The sequence below is a fragment of the Podarcis muralis genome, chromosome 2 (assembly GCF_964188315.1).
Source record: "Podarcis muralis chromosome 2, rPodMur119.hap1.1, whole genome shotgun sequence".
In the NCBI taxonomy this organism is placed as follows: domain Eukaryota; kingdom Metazoa; phylum Chordata; class Lepidosauria; order Squamata; family Lacertidae; genus Podarcis; species Podarcis muralis.
Genome location: NC_135656.1, coordinates 20,729,507 through 20,746,502, shown reverse-complemented (window position 1 = coordinate 20,746,502; position 16,996 = coordinate 20,729,507). Strand labels below are relative to the sequence as shown.

The window sequence follows — 16,996 nt, the reverse complement described above, 5'->3', positions numbered from 1 at the left end:
TGTATAATTGCACAATTGCCATCATAATAGTGCAAAAGGAAATAAATGAACAGCTAAAGGGGTGAAGTAATTAGAAAACAGTGAACATGGCTGCATATTCTGAAGTACCTTTTGGGGAAATGGGTAGCCAGTCAGCAGAAAGCATATTCAAAGTGTCAATAACACTGCTCAGACATTTAATACACAGTACTCCAGCAAAAGAAATTTCTCAAAATGAAAACTTAAAACAACTTAAAACAATGAGTGAAGATCACAAAGCCAAAGTTTCTAATGGAAGGCAGGATATTTTTGAAAGTTACGAAAATATAAAAAGAGGATGTACAGAAAGCAGCAAAGGAACTTCAAGCATGAACAATAAAGTTTTTTGAGACCAAGCAAAGGACTGAAGTAGACTGTACGCAAATCAGAAATAGTTTTTACTTTACAAATTGGTGCTGTTAACATGCAATATTACTATTAGCTAGGGGTGGAGTGCAAAAATGACAGTAACAGAATTTGTCTTTATAAATCAACCGATGGAAGTAGGAACAGGAGTTTTGCTATTCCCAACTCCCATGGAAATACTTATCTTGCTAACAACAGAAAGCAATAAAAAAGAGATCTGGTTTGTACTGCATATAAAGAAACAAGGCTCAAAATGCTGAGGCAAAACCTCCCAAACACATCATGCCCTTTGAGAGCAACAACTGCTCAGTCATCCAAGGAGATAATTTTACCCCCTTTCCTGCTAGGTTTTATAAATGGGACAGAGTCCAGTTAAAGACACAGCTGAAACCTCGCCACAGCTGTTTTCTTGACACACAGTCATGAGGCAAAATGAGGACAATGTTTGAATCACACAGGGCAGCTTCAGCTGTAGTTTTTAACCAGACTGCTTTTTGCTATGCCCAGATAGAGATTAATTGATCAATTGATTAAGATTAATCTGATATTTTGCAACCTATGTTTTATGGTGAATCCCTCTCGGCTGGTCACCTTTATTACAGAAGCCAATGCTTGCACCTAAGCTTTATAAAGAGAAATCTTTAATAAAAAATGTTTGTTTTTTTTTAAAAAAAGTTAGGTTAAGTAGCTTGAGGTCTCTAAACTGAGGAAGAACCGAAGCAAGGCCAAAAAATGTGCTCTACAATAGCATTTTCTTAGTAGAAGCACATTTACACATAGGAAACATAAGAGCACACCAATATCATAACCAGCGAGCTATGAAGAAGTCTTAAGAAAGCGCACCATTCAGGGGGGGGGGGGGAGAACATGTCTTCTTAAGCCTAAGACTTTGTTGCAACTGCTTAATAAGTGTACAGGTCTATTTACTTGTTCAGGAGTCAGCTACAGCATACAGCTAAAGTAGTGACTTTGAAGTTCAAATAATTCAGAATATATCAATGTAGCATCAGGAAATATGTATTTATTATACCACAAACTACCATAGCATGCATCAGTACAAACCTTCAGGCAGTTGTCCACAGCTGGTCATGAATAAAAAGACAATTTTTTTCTTTCATTTTATTACAATAAAGTTTAACAGTACAGGAAGTCACGTGAACTTAGTAGGTCAATTTTATAAACCCTGCAACAGGAAACTCTAAATACATTAAATATCGTTACACGTTCAGACTTAAGTGTACAAGTAGATGGTAACAATAAAAGCCCTCACCAAACTATTGTTGGGGACATGAAGTCCAACAGCACCGGAAGTGCTGTGAAGGCATGATTTTATGAACAGCAACGTAAGGTTACAGAACTTGCCTTTAAGATGGTACGTTCATGTATTTCCAGCGCCTTCACAATTTAACGAACCATATTTACTATACTTCACTTCTAAAAACCTAGATGAAACATGAAAAAGAAGCCATACAGTATAAATTGCAACATCAGGGAAAGTTCCTGTTTTATTATTCTAAACAAATTTTGCCATGTAAAATAAGAATGTCCAAAAAGTTCCTTGTATGTGGAAAGATTTTTTTTCCTCCCCTAAAAGTCACAACGAAGTTTTAATTGATGGAAGCTTGGCTATATTAACAGCACAAGATGAGAAAAGGTTTAATCTCCAAACCTATTAGAGCGTTTGCAGTAGCATCAGTAGCGGCCACCTTGCGACATTACAGGCGGTCTCATTCCCATTGGCGGTCGAGGAGGTCCACCTTGATAAGGAGGCACCATTGGGGGCCCTTGACCATATGGAGGCATTGCACCAGGAAGGTATCCTGGCATGCCCTGGTGATGAGCACCATACTGACCTGTGAAGGTAAAAAAACAAATTTACAAACACCTTTAAGCAATACTACTGCTAGTAAAGCATTTAGGCTGCAATCAACTTGCGTATTTTTGTAAATCGCTTCAAGCTCGTATTACAATCAAGTAGCATATAGACGCTGCGAAATAATTAAATACATAAATTGTATAGGGCTTCAAGAAGCTTTAGTGTGTTTTTACCATGGGGTGGCATTGGAGGCCTCATTCCTTGTTGCTGGGGGGGCATTCCCGGCTGCGGTGGCATCATACCTCCCATTGGTCCAACTGGTGGATTGCCCATGGATGCCTGCCCAGGTCGAGGGAGGTTACGCTGATATTTAGGCAACTGTGCTCTTCTTTCTTCCTATGAAGGGAAGCACACAGGGAGAATTTCAACAATATGAGATCAAATCAAAGGTCAGTTTGAGACACAAGTACAGCTTAGGTAACACTCAAGGAAGACTATTTAAATTGGCTTACTCAACCAATTAAATCTCATCTTCAAACTTATGGAGATACATATCATAGCATGTAAATTCTGGTATAACAAAATGTTACATTACCAATTTCTACTTCTGCATTAACTTTTTCTAGTACTTTCAAAGCAGGATTTAGGGATTATTCAGTTATTATGGATTGTGCCATTATACTGTAGTCTGAAAATCTAGTTCATAAAGCACACCAATAAATATGAAGCAGTCTGACATGAGTTTTAACACTACCCGTATTGGGCTCTGAGAAGTATACCGCAGAAAACAAAGCAATTCTAAATTTGCTATAATTCATGTTAGGCACATTAAATGGTGAGGGAAGAGGTGGGAAGCAGAGCTGCTACATAAACGGTACAACTGTTTGATCATTTCCTCACAACTATGGAGCAAGGAGAAATCCTATTTAACTTACCAGTGATATATCCTCATCTGGATGGATCAACTTACTGGTTGCACTGGTTGTCGTAAGGGTAGCAGGCTTACTTGTTATAGAAGTAGCTGGCTTAGCTGCAGTACTGTTTGTTGTACTAGTGGTTGAAGCTGTAGATTGTGTGTAAGCAGGGAATGTAGGTTTTGGGGGTTCGGTGGTAGTTGCAGGTGCATTATTCAAAGGTTTGAAATCTGTACCAACCGGCCCTGGAACAGCTGACTGAGCCTGTAAAAACACAAAGTTAAATTATAAGGACAATGCTATTTAAAATGCAAAAAATCTAAACACTGTAACATTACAATCTGTTTGCACAGCTAGATTAGCATAAAGTAAAAGTTCAGCTCCATTACATAACAAAGCAAACTGGGATGAAAAGAGTAATAGTGTCTCCCAACACACAAACACATTACAAAACTGAGATGTGGCAGATCAAAAACCACAACAAAAGCAAGACAAATTGGGTAACTATTTGTTGCTGTCCCTTTTTCATCTTTTCATGTTCAATATAATTCAGATCTATTAAGAAATGTTATTTTTGTAATTAGGCCAATCTAGAAATTACTGGTTTAGAATAGTATTAGGCAAGTTAGCATTCAAACAGAATTAGAATATATGGGAAGATTTTTCTCCTAAGAATGCTAGTGGGTCAACCAGGTGAATTTAAAAGCATTCTCTGCATAAAAACAAAATGAAGTTCTGAGACACCTCAAATAGCAATTTATAAACTGAACTACTTTCCTTTCCTACAAACTATTCGCATCAAATGGGTAAGATAGAACCCTACTATGACTTTGAAGCTATTACATGTTTTTCTTACTTCGGGGGCTCTTAGTTTCACTTATGAGAGAATGCTTTGACAAGCAATAGCACAAATTCTGCACTCACCACTGAATTTCAAATTCAGGACTAGATAGGTTGGGATTTAAGACATGATGCCTTTTTTTGTTTGGACATTTCCTTACTTTTATCACGATGCATAAAAAATAACAGCATAAACTAGAAAAAAACAACCATGCACCAAGTAAACCACTGCCAACTAAAACGCACTCAACTGCTTTCATGCTCTTCTTAACCCTTTAGAACCACAATGTAGAATCTTTTGTTTATTTCTATTACCAAAATATTATGCACAATTTGTAAAAAAAAATATACAAACAATTTAAGATTGAGATTAACAGCTAAACATAATCAGGAATCCGCAATTATCTGAAGATGTTTAGGTAGATGTTTTAATGTTTACATAACGGTCTAAAGGGTTAACCAGCAAAGCAATTTTAAACTGCAACTTCCTGCGTACTTGTGCTGTGCTAGGAAACAGAGCTTTAGAAGGTGCTGACAGTTCTGAATTGGATGCAGTTGTACTTGAGCTTGTGACAGGTGTCCCCATCTGTAGCATAAAAGAAACGAAACAGTAAACAGACTCCGAATATATGCGTGAAAGATAACCAATAGGAAGGATCTTGGATTGACTTTTGTAAATGAGTCTCTTCCCTGCAGAAGTTCAAAATGCAACAACGCATTATGAAGGACTCTGCAATATGCTTGGAAGTCATACAAGACTTATTCATTTACAATGAATCCAATGAAACAGGAGAGAGCATGTATCTCTCAAACAGACCATTCCACTCTGTTAAACAGCAAGTGGTTCTCAAATGTCTCTATGTATGCATTTTATTTCAATACTGCATACCTGCTTTATCTTTCAGGAGAAGGATTAACAGTTTATTTTAGCTGACTATGAAATAAACATTGTAGGGCAGAATAATCTTTTAAAAAATCATTTCAGAAGCATGCTCCTGCTCACTCACTGTGATTTCTCCTTATGATAATATGAATTTATAATTTTAAGGATGTTCCAATGGCTATAAAAGTTGTTCATGGAAACATGGCCCTGAGCACCTGGTAACAAAGATCAAAACATACTTATTCTTCTGCAAAAAAATTAAAATGGTACCTTAGCATGAAAGACAGCAGGTGCAAATAGCAAACCTGCATTCTGAGACTACATTTGTATAGTAATTCCAGCATAAGATAGGAGCAAATACCAAGCAATCTGTCTAACAACCCCAGTGATTTGAGTGCTGGTGTTCCTGCAGCGTGGCTATTACAACTTACATAGGATAGGATAAACACAGTCTAAAAATCCTCCTATCAGGATGTAAAACACACTTACTTGTCCTGCACTGGGAAAAAGTGGTTTAGTAACGGGAGGCTGAGGGGTTGGTGCTGCAACAACAGGAGCGGGAGGTCTGTTAAGTACACCTTGAGCATTCACAGGCTGTGCTTGTGTCATCGGAGGCATACCGGGACGAGGACCGACAGGTGGTGGCATACCTGTAATAAAATTATCCTGATGGTAATTTTCTGAAGACTTTAGTATCAAAACATGTCCCTGTTAAATTCTTTTTTAATGGTAAGCCAATATTCTATTAAATAACAGAGAACAGCTAGAACTCAACAGAAGGCATAACTAACCACAATTACGAAAACTGTGATAGTAAACTAGTATTAGGAGCATAATCCAACTTTTTGGTAGCAATAGTTTTTACAAATGATCTTTATGTTGTGTGTGCATATGTACTTAAGGCCTGAGGTCAGATCAAATGCTGCTGCTCTGATCATGCAACTTCAAGAATTGGTGTATGAATGTGCTTGCTTTACTCTTCTGGCTTGTGCATCGTAGTTGGCGAAGACAAAGGCTAACCACAAATCCCAATTTGCGCAAAAAGGTGGCCAAAAGGAATGGGGGGGGGGAGCAGCAGCAAAGTGGCTGTGAGATTCTCTCTGAGCGTCGGCACATTCACGTTGCTTTGTCAAGTCAGTCCTTTATGTGAAATGTTTCAGTAGCCACATGCCAATGGTGGACATGGCAAGAGGTAAAAGTGAGCTATAAATAAGACTCAAACTTTGTACAGTAGGCATCTTTCCAGCCAGGCAAAATTCAGACGGTTTTGCCGACAGTGGGAAAAAACCCAACAACCAACATAGTACACTGAAGTTTAGAAAGTCTGTCCCATGCCACAATGACACACACTTGCAGCAACCTCAGATACCACCATAATGCAGTGGCACCTGCCCATCCTTGCAGAACAAATGACTCCCACCACCACCACTACATAATGATGCTCATGGGGCTATGGCCAACCACCCTTTTAAATTAATTTCGGTGATTAATACAGAAGTGGGGAATCGCCAGCCTATGTGCCTAATTTGGCCTCTCAGGCCTCCCCTTTGGTCCCTTGATGCCATTTCAGCCAAGCCGTAACCATCTGCCCTATATCTAACATCTTATAGGACATCAGGGGTGGGGCAGGAAAAATCCAGGCTTAGCTGTGCCTGCAAAGTAAACCTTCCTATGTTATATTTGCAAAAATTAAAAAATAACCAAAGGAAATTATTTTCTTACCACATCCCTGGAACAAGATGGCATCTTTATTCACAAATTGATTTAGAGGTGGATATAAAATTAAGTGGTGCCAACAGTCACAATCAAGGTGAAAGCTGCCAAGACTTCCAAGTATGAGCCACCCGAAATTATTTGCACTAAGAACTTTTTATATCAACTCTAATTTCATTTTGTAGTGTTCCCCTGCCATGCCATACAGTTATGTTAGATGTCCAGATTGAGGGTTTTTTTTAAAAAAAAAATGTTCCAAAGGAGAATTATAACATAGAGCGAACTTTTTTCTGTGCCATTTTTTTCAAACCCTATAAAAAGTGCACCATTTTATGCAGAGAAGTAACAGCAACTCCAGATCAGTTCAAAAACAAAATAAAGTAACTCTCACCACAGTATGGATTCGTCATTCCTGACCTACCTGGTGGCATACCAGGCATGAGAGGGGGGATTCCTGGTCCTGGAGGCATCATGCCACCCATTGGCATCATCCTATGAAGAATGAAGAAAATGGTAAAGGCCATAAAGAATGCATATCAGAATGTTGCATCCTTCCCCAATTTTGTGTGGTCCTTATTTCTCTCTCTCTCAATAATTTTTATTAATTTTTTAAAAGGACACCAAACATCGTATTTCCAAAACAGAAGCTATAAAACACCAAAACTGGAATTTCCATAGTAGTAACATACACAATGGGGACGCTGGTGGCGCTGTGGGTTAAAGCCTCAGTGCCTAGGACTTGCCGATCGAAAGGTCGGCAGTTTGAATCCCCGCGGTGGGGTGCGCTCCCGTTGCTCGGTCCCAGCGCCTGCCAACCTAGCAGTTCGAAAGCACCCTCGGGTGCAAGTAGATAAATAGGGACTGCTTACTGGCAGGAAGGTAAACGCCGTTTCCGTGTGCTGCGCTAGCTCGCCAGATGCAGCTTTGTCACTCTGGCCACGTGACCCGGAAGTGTCTCCGGACAGCGCTGGCCCCCGGCCTCTTAAGTGAGATGGGCGCACAACCCTAGAGTCGGACACGACTGGCCCGTATGGGCAGGGGTACCTTTACCTTTAACATACACAATAACTGATCTGGTGTTAAGCCACGCTCCATATGTTTTGAACTCTTATTTCCCCATCACCTTTGATTACTGGCCAAGCTGGCTGGGGCTGATGGAAACAAAGGAAGCAGATTTATACCAAGTCACTCCACCGGTCCATCTAGATCAGCGTTGCTGACAATGACTGGCAGCTGCTCTTCAGAGTTTCAGGCCAGCCCTACTTGGAAACACCAGGAACCTTTTGCAAACATGTGCTCTACCACTGAGCTATTTTGTTGTTGTTGTTTAGTCGTGTCCGACTCTTCGTGACCCCATGGACCAGAGCACGCCAGGCACCTCTGTCCTCCACTACCTCCCGCAGTTTGGTCAAACTCATGCTGGTAACCTCAAAAACACTATCCAACCATCTCGTCCTCTGTCGCCCCCTTCTCCTTGTGCCCTCCATCTTTCCCAGCATCAGTGTCTTCTCCAGGGAGTCACCACTGAGCTATAGCCCTTCCCCAAAGGGAACTGTAGTGCAGAACATCTGTAGAGCACCACCAGACAGGGGAAGGGTTGTGGTACACAATGTTATTAAGGACATCCAAGGATTTCCACTGAGAAATGTAAGTTCCAGCTTTCATTAGCTATCCATGGCAGACGTGTCTGAATCATTCCATACCTTTCAACTTTAACTCAAAGCATGCAGAGAACCAGCTGGGATGCCATTCAACTGTTATGTCTTAAGGCCAGAAGGGGAAGCCAAGTGCACAATGATGCGGTAGCCTGAACTCACCACTTCCTCCATGCCTGGGAAAGTTGTTTAGATGGATGTGCGAAGCAGGCAGAACTCAGCAGCAGAGTGGGAGATCAGATTTCCAACTCAAAAAACCGAAAAAGCAGACAGACCCCTTTGCCAAAACCACACTGGAAAGCCATATTCAAAACCACTGGAGAGAACTAATGATACTGGGAAAACATCCAGCCACTCCAGTATGTGCCAAGTTGTTCTTAATGGCCCAAGAAAATTGGCAACATTGTTTTGGGAACCATCTGAATCAGTAACATGTAGAACAGGGGCAGGAAACCAGGTCCAGGCTATATCAAACCCATGATGCTGCCTTCTGGTCCACCTCATCCCTCAGCCCCACTGTGGTTTCATTTGTTCTGCAAAGAACTGCTGCTAGATAAGCCAGAGAAGCCTTGTGTCTTTCAGTCAGACACTAGCTGCCACACTGGAAACTGAGCTTGCCTGCACACCTTCCTGTTGTTTCTATCTCTTCCGGAGGGAGTGGTAAAGGCAGACAATGGATACATCAGCTAGGAAAAAGAGTGGCGAGGGGAAGGAGTAACTGTGTAGGGTGAGGTGGAGTAGGAGAGAATGACAAAGCAGGAAAAAGACAGTTTGGGTAAGAGATTCTGCCAGGGAGATGAAGAGCAGCAAGGGAAAGGGTCTGGCACACCAGGGCCCTAGGCATGTATGCAGATGGTGTGAGACAGAGTTAAGTATGAATGGGAGTGCTGAGTGTGTGGAAAGAGAATGAATGCATAATGAAGGGTATAAAGAGAGAAAAGGAGTATCCTTGCCCACTGACAGAAATGTTAAGACTTGATTTTAAGAAGAGCATTGTATAATTAGTGTGCAACTTCAAAGTCCAAAAACTCAAGATAGATTTGAAAATGAAGCATGCTTGTCTAGGCATGGACTACACTATTAATCCACTGTTTTTATTTACCCAGGTGGCATTCCAGGCATCACTGGGGGCATTCCAGGCATCATTGGTGGAACACCTGCCATTAATGGTGGTATACCTGAAAGCCAGAGAATGTGTGTTGATTATTGATACTGTACACATTTTTTTTTTGATGAATACAGGATTTGTAAGAATACTGATTAGTTCACTAAAGAAATATTCTGAATGATCATGAACCCTTTCCGTTAACATAAAAGAAGTTCAACATAGAAAATTATCCATTAATATTATCCACGGGATTTCCCCCTTCTGCCATTTGAGACACCTGCTGCTCCAAATTATGGCGCAAAGTATGTTTATGAATACAAAAGACTACTGCTAGTTCAGTCAAAGAGTACCACGTGTCACATGTTTTTTTAAAAAAAGAAGCCACCCTTTCCATTGTTAAAGACCATTAGAGATTGGTAGCTTCCACTTGAGAAATAAATAATTGTGACCTGTAAATTGTATTGCAAACCGCCCAGAGGGCTTGGTTAAAAGATGGCATTACACTGTCACAAATAAAGTTGCATAACCAACGTTTTCTATCTGTTTTCCTAACTCCGTCAATATACCCCAGAATTCTCTACACATTTGCTTATGTCCACGCACAGCTTTTCAAGGAAGAGCAGCCAAATTCCAAACCACAGGTTGCATATTATGGAAACCACAGTTTCAGGGATGTGAAGCTGTCTGGTAGCTAGCAAAACTGGAGCCGTTTCTAAAATTCCAATCAAATATTTTCAAGGCAATTTTAGAGATTTCCCCCTCTAAGAAGATTGGTTTTGCAGCTCTCAAATATTTGGAAGAACATAAACTGTATTCAGTATGGAGCAACTAATTATTGTTTATAAGTACCCATTATATTTCAAATAGCACCTCACAAAATGTTTCCAACTAAAGTTTTCCCATTACTGAAGCAACTTCTAAGACAATCATCACACTATTTCCATCTAGCTACCTGGAGGGATTCCTGGTGCACCTGGCACAGGAGGTAAACCCGGCTGTGCCATTGGTGGTATATATCCCTGCTGGGGTTGCACAGGCTGTGCCTGAAATGAGGTTGAAGCCGAAGATTCATCATCATCATATTCATCAGAATCATCTTGTTGTTTCTTTTTCTGGCTTTCCGCTAGAAGAGTTTTAACATTCAGATGTTAAATTATTTGCTCTTAAACACATTCCATCCTGGATCACTCTACCTGCAATTTGCTTCAAATAAAATGGAATGCTGCCTTATACTTTTTATCTCATAAATATTCCTTTTCAACAGTAGAGACTAGGGTTAAACCTAAACTAACGACTCTTTCAGTAACATTTAGAGCAATTACAAACAATATTCATTTATTTGTTTAAACTGTAATTAGAATCCATTACACAATCTAATCATTTGCTACTTGGGTCAGAAAACCTAAATTGGGAGTATTTAGTGCAAGTGAAGGAGCAACCAGCACTAAAAATGCCAATTACTGGATGTATCGGAATCTTCTGCTAGTCTGAAAAAGTAAACAAATGTCAACAAATTACCTTGATAACCAACCATTACAAAGAGAATAAAACAGCCTGGTTTAGCTTCCACTGATATACAAATAATATTTCTTTCTTTTTTTAACATATATGTCACCTTTTAGGGTTAAGCCTTTCAAGGCAGCTTCCCCTGCTCTCTCTTCAGAATATATAACCAATAACTGTGCTGAATGATGTGATTAGAGATATTGCTGGTTCTTGGTATTTTATTAATTGGTTATAAGAATCATAGTATTAATAATAGCTAATGCAGAATAAGATCACACAGCAACACAGTAAAATTATTTCCTCTCTTTTTTCAACAAGAAAGCAATTTTAAACAAATAGGAGTCCACCTGGAAGCCAGAAACCACGGGGCAAAATATATTTCAGTTGGACCAGAATTCCACTGGCATCCCACTACCGATCCCACCAACTTTGTAAAAGGTGGACACATAAGGTGCTTATAATAGTGCTGTTCAAAAAGTAAAATTCCTGACACTCACAAAGTTGTTGAGCTTTTCTTAAATTGTTCAGCTTTTTTGGGAACAAATCTCCCCCAAAATGGTGATTTTAAGCTTTTGGAGCTGTTTCCGCTACTTTCCCCATCACATTGCCATACACCTGGATTTCCCCTCACATTTTGAAGATTTGGGAAAATCTTCACAAAGCCATTTTTACCTAAAGACCACAACGTGTCCGGAATTTTCCCCTTGTATGGCAAGCCTATGCTTACAACCATTATTAGGTGTATTGATTTACTCCAAAAACAAACAATATCATTTCAGACCCAATACTGAGTCCCACATTTTATCTTCAAGACTTAAGTTGCAATCCATAAAAAAGCAGGTTGACAAGTGTGCAACTATGCACCTTAGTGTCACAACAATTTAAAAGACCCATAAAATACCTATATGTCTAGATTTACATCTCTGTTGCTCACAGTAATCTCACAGTTATCACTCACTGGTGATATTCATCAGAACATGATAATTAGATACTGAGCCCTTTCCATACTGAAGTATTTCAATTTACCTTGAGTTTTTTGTTCAAGTAGCCGCCTTCTTTCATCCATGTCTTTTTCTGGAATGCCTTCCATACCATAGATTTCCAGTTCAATGTCAGTTCTTCCAGGTATAGCATTTGGAACAGCATCTATTGTTTCTTTATGTACCTATGAAAAGTAGGCAAATATAAGTTCAAACCATGGTAAGTTACTAATATGGTGGTTGATGTTTTAAAAAATTTAGATAATTTGGTTCTGTAGCACTTATAGCATCTTAGATTGAAGGACCACAGGGATGGCAAAAGTCTCTGAAATGCTGCCAGTCAAAATAGATCACAGCTAAATGGACAAATAATCTGAACTGAGGCAGTTTACTATATTCTAGTTAGCTCAAGTGCAGTCAGAACTAGTCTAAATCAAATAGCAGGGCTAGTTCTAATTAGGTCTAAACAGGGACTAACATTTTTGGGGCTGCATTTATACTGACCATCCTCCAAGGGTCACATGCTGGCAGTGGGTGTGGTCAACACACATACACACTCTGCATACAGGTAGAAAGACACACACACTCTCTCTCAACAGAGGGGATAAACAAAAAGGCTGTTCTATGGGAATCTCTCCACATGAAGCATGCTCAGATTTGCAATCCTATGCTAGTATTTACTCCCAGACAAGCATGCAAAGGACTATAATAGTAGTTACAAATGTAGCTTTAAATTCTTAAAGAATTAGAACTAGACCAGACTCCAATCAACTACCAAATAATAAAGTCATGATAGTATCCACTATCCTGGGGAAATCAGGCCCAAAGGCCTACTGTGACCAACCAAAGAAGAGCTTTCATTAATGCAGCTGGTTCTGAAATCTAGTATACTCATAAATTATGGAAGATGATTACAAAACAACAGCACATTGCTTTTCAGCAGACCACCATGTAAAAAAAAGGATAAACCTGAGGACTTACCTGCATACAGTGTATAGCTAAGCCAGGTCCAGTATACAGTTTCTTATGACATATATGGCATTTAAAATGTTTTGCTTTTTGGTGCTGAATAAGAATTTTCTCATCATCAAAATCCCTATTACAATACCTATGCCACATTGTTAAGGAAAGCATGGAAGTAAAAAGGTTACAATAATTATTCTCAAGGAATGCTACAGATCTTTAAAATGTATTAATTACTTTGATTTCTTTGGTAAGTGGATATACAATGAGGGTGGGCAGGAGGCACATTGGGACCTACTGATAGAACCTAGTATAAATCATCCAGTGATCTAAGAGTTTGTTTCAACACTAAAAAAATGATCTTTCTTTCTCCTTTCAAATTGAAAGCTATCAGAATTTGCAGTGATCTGTAGTAACTGAGACGGCAATTTGTAGCTTATCTTAATATAGGGCTAATGAAATGTTGTGGGTCTATGTCTCTTGGGCCACTATTTTGCATCTGATTCCACCCATCTCCTGTAACTATTTTGCATCTTGGGGTTGTAGCGAAATACCAAAGTAGATCCCGCAAGCATTAAATCTGTCTATGCCCACTATGCCCATGGTAAAGTTATAAAAATATGTCTTTAAGAGGAAGGGATGTTGCGCAGCAAAGACTGCAAAATGGATGCCTGGGTATACAGATTCACATAAATGATCATTAATGATATGGAAATCACAGCATAGTGAATCTGAGGATTAAGCTCAGGGACCCACAATCTCTGCTATGGCTCAGCTGCCAATCATTAAATAAAGTGCACCCTTACCCTAGCTCTGCCACATTTCAGGTCATGTTGGCCTTCTAGGCAGGCAGAAGAGTGAGCCTTTTTGCAAATGTCTGTTACAGAAAAAAACACCCCTTCTCTTATTTGCAACAAGAAGCAATTCTGTTACAAAGTGATTTGAACGATTTGCCACAAAGCTTAATGTAACAAAGAGAATTGATCAAATCTCTCTTCTGGAGAGGTCTTGTTTTGCAGAGCTTTTGAGGCACCATCAAAATCAGGGGAGGGGTTCTATATGCTTGGCATCATGCCTCACCAGGGAGACAGTGGCAACTGGCTCTGGTAGATACAAAAGAGATACAGTTAAAATTCAAAAAGGGTGCTTCTCATCACATTCTGAGCCTAGAAATTTGTTTTAAATACTAGAAGTGAACAGAGCTCACAATTCTTGCACTCAAACACCCATTTCTGATCAATGTTTACATTTCAGCAGGGAAGCAGTTTTGTTCTTCCTGCGAAATTGGGAATGAAACCCATGCCACTCTACTGCAAATCACTCAAGACATTCTGTAAATGTTGAGCTACTTTCTGCCCACTCTTGCTGCAGATGGCAACTGCCTCCTAACCAGTGTTCGAAACTCCCATTGTTCTAGGCGCACTTTGCGACAGGGAATTTCATTCGTGTGAGTAGTTTCTGAGCTCTGGGCGCAGTACTGCACCTAAGATTTCAGATTAAAGCTGCAGAGGTGAAGGAAAGGAGGACCTTTTTCTGCCTCCCCACTTCCAGCTACTCTCTGAAGACTGGATAAGAGACCCTCCTAAGAATATTAGGGGGATGGGCAGGGGAAGGACTAGACCATGTGAAAAATGAACATGAATTTTAGCTGCAGTTCATTCATTTTCAACTTTGTATTCTTGTTATAAAAAAGCACACATAGACATTCTGTTGTTGCAACTATAACCTAGGTCTAAGGTGCCATTTAGCTCCTAGCTTTCATATCTCTGTTTCTAACACTGGTCCTAACACAAAATAGGGGTACAGTTAGCCTTCCAAGCTGCAAGCTCTAATTATGTCTTTGCGAGTCTCTTTCTTGGAGACCAGAAAGAGTCCCTACTCACAAAAGTATGAAATATACTAATTAATAACAAGGGATTTGAGTGCTGAAGGTAGAGCTATGGCACAAGAATGTCACAATATACATTATATATAATCAGTTAATTTGAGCCCATAGAATAGTTTTAGAGGGCAAATATCAAGTTTAATTTGACTTGCTATTCTGGATCAAGGGATGCACACACTAATCTTTCCTTATTTTCCCCAAACACACCTTATTCTAACTGAAAAGATCTTGTATTTTATTATGTATTCCTGTTCAAACTCTCATACTGAGATTAGTATATTGGTTATACTTCAACAGTTTTTAGATATGATTTAAAATGGGGGGTGGGTTTTGTACCATGAGCAGTGTTGAACACAAGTGTTTATGGGAAAGTCTGTATAAATAAAAATATAACCAATATTTAATAAGGTGGTCCCTAGGCTACAGGATATCGCAAATCTTCCTCTCAGCAGAGAGAGAGGACCATTCTCAGAGAACCTCTAGAATAATAGATCTGTTCACCACTGGTGTCCCAAAAGCAGTAGGGGGTGAACCAGGGGAGGGCCTGGAACTGTAAGATGCCCAGATACAACACAAGGGCTCCAAACTAAAGCTTCTGGTTCCCTTGCTTCTGTTTATGGTTGTGTACACATCATTCATTTAAAACATATTTACCCGCCAAAGAATTCTAGCAATTGTAGTTAACAAACTACAATTCCCATTATTCATTTTTGGTGTGTGTGGGTTAAAGTGTGGTGTTTACATAGTCTTTGTCAATACAAGCCAGCAGAGCTTATGAAGGGATGCTTCCTCTACCAAGGACTCCCCCTGCCCCTTGCGGGGACTGCTTGGTTAGTCTCAAAGAGCCAGTGGGGTGAAGTGATTAGAGGGTCAGAAGCCCCTACTTAGTCATGGGTGCCCTTGGGCCAGTCACCATCTCTTAGCCTAACCTACCTTACAGGGTCGTGAAAATAAAAATGGGGAAATCACATACATCATATTGAGCAGATATAAGTGTCGATTAATATTCTACAAGAGTTAAAGTAACCTACATTTCCTATAAATCACCTCCCTTTCATTTCTAATGTGGTACTTCAAAACAATTTCACAAATGGCTTTATACAAGCAAAAAGGCTAATTTATTTAAAAACAACAGTATTATTATATACCCCCAATATATCCTTTTTCTTCCTAAGACACCACCATTATTTATTGAGGAAAAGGCACAAAACTGGCAGATCTACCTAAAATATATCTCCCCCTTTCTACCTAGCAACCTACACTTCAACAAGATGTGTTTCAGAAAAACAAGACTCAGACAACCCCAAATTTTCTCCTATATCTCATGCATCCTCAAACATCTTTCCAGGAGAAACATTATTCACGGCGTGGTCAAAACATAATGACTACTCAAAGCAAAACCTATCACAAACACCTAAATTGGGAGGGGGGGAGGGAGAGAGAAATGTGTGGAGAAGGCAAAGCCCAAGAGAATGGATTGTTCAGGCCGCAGACCAACACTTATGTGGAACACCCCTTTCTTCGAAAATAGCATCTGAAATTGATAAGAACCGAATCAACTGGTAAAATTTGGGTCGTCTGCTAAAACACCGAGGAATATATGAGAGAAGCCGGTGGCTCATGGAGCACAAAAAATGAAACCTCAACCACTCAACCTGCCCTGCTTTTGTGTCTTTAAAGGCAGAAATAATCAAGTTGAAGCTTTTCAGGCCGATGAACGTGGCCAACCCGGTATGTCTACGCTGAGGGAAGTTTTCGTTAACGGGGCAGAGCTGCAGCGGCCGACTGAAACGTTGGCAACCAGAGGCGCGCGAGAGGGCAGGAGAAGAAAACAAATCCAATCCGTTCCCTATGGAAATTCTGTGTTGGTTCGAGAGCTATTTGAATTAGGCCCAGGTGGATATTGGGAGCGGGGGCAGGTGGAGTCAGGAAAGGAGGCTGGCTTCGAAGCCCAGTGGAAGGAGGCGCCGGGGGTCCCTTCCATCTCCTGAGGGAAGGGAAAAAGCCAGGCTAGGCCGCCCGACCTCTTCCTCTCCAAGCTCGAGAAGCCTCCCGGCCACCCGCCCGCCAAGAGGAAAAAAGGATACCAGCACCAAGGCTTCAACTGCTTCTTCTTCTTCCGTCCCATGACGACGGCGGCGGCGGCCTAACTAAGGAAAAACAACTATTAAAACGACGAGAAGCTCGACCTCCGGGTCCTCCCGCGCACTCTTCTCCTCAGCGAGACACAAAATGGCCGCCCTCCGGCCGAACCCTCGGATTCCCAGAATGCAGTGCGCGGGCGCGTGTCCTCCTCCGCCTATTGAGGGGAGGTGGGCGGGGCGAGGAACAGTACGTATTGTGCGGTCA

The 16,996-nt window shown here is 40.4% G+C and overlaps 1 protein-coding gene across 4 annotated transcripts; it reads right to left on the bottom strand.

The window, feature by feature from the left end:
* Window positions 1-1,385: 1,385 nt before the first annotated feature.
* On the bottom strand, window positions 1,386-16,912 carry ZNF207 (zinc finger protein 207). 4 transcript variants are annotated; one of them, XM_028711747.2, is made up of 11 exons: window positions 16,735-16,912; window positions 12,781-12,907; window positions 11,846-11,984; window positions 10,266-10,436; window positions 9,308-9,383; window positions 6,972-7,042; window positions 5,327-5,487; window positions 4,451-4,540; window positions 3,136-3,378; window positions 2,434-2,596; window positions 1,386-2,237 (listed from the first exon to the last, which is right to left on the bottom strand). In XM_028711747.2, the coding sequence occupies exons 1-11, from the start codon at window positions 16,773-16,775 to the stop codon at window positions 2,077-2,079; spliced, it is 1,443 nt and encodes a 480-aa protein (XP_028567580.1). In that variant the 5' UTR covers window positions 16,776-16,912; the 3' UTR covers window positions 1,386-2,076. The 4 variants fall into 4 exon arrangements, with proteins under 4 accessions (XP_028567580.1, XP_028567572.1, XP_028567599.1 ...); XM_028711739.2 differs by having other exon boundaries at window positions 6,942-7,042; window positions 16,735-16,911; XM_028711766.2 differs by lacking the exon at window positions 4,451-4,540 and having other exon boundaries at window positions 16,735-16,910.
* Between the last annotated feature and the right edge of the window lie 84 nt (window positions 16,913-16,996).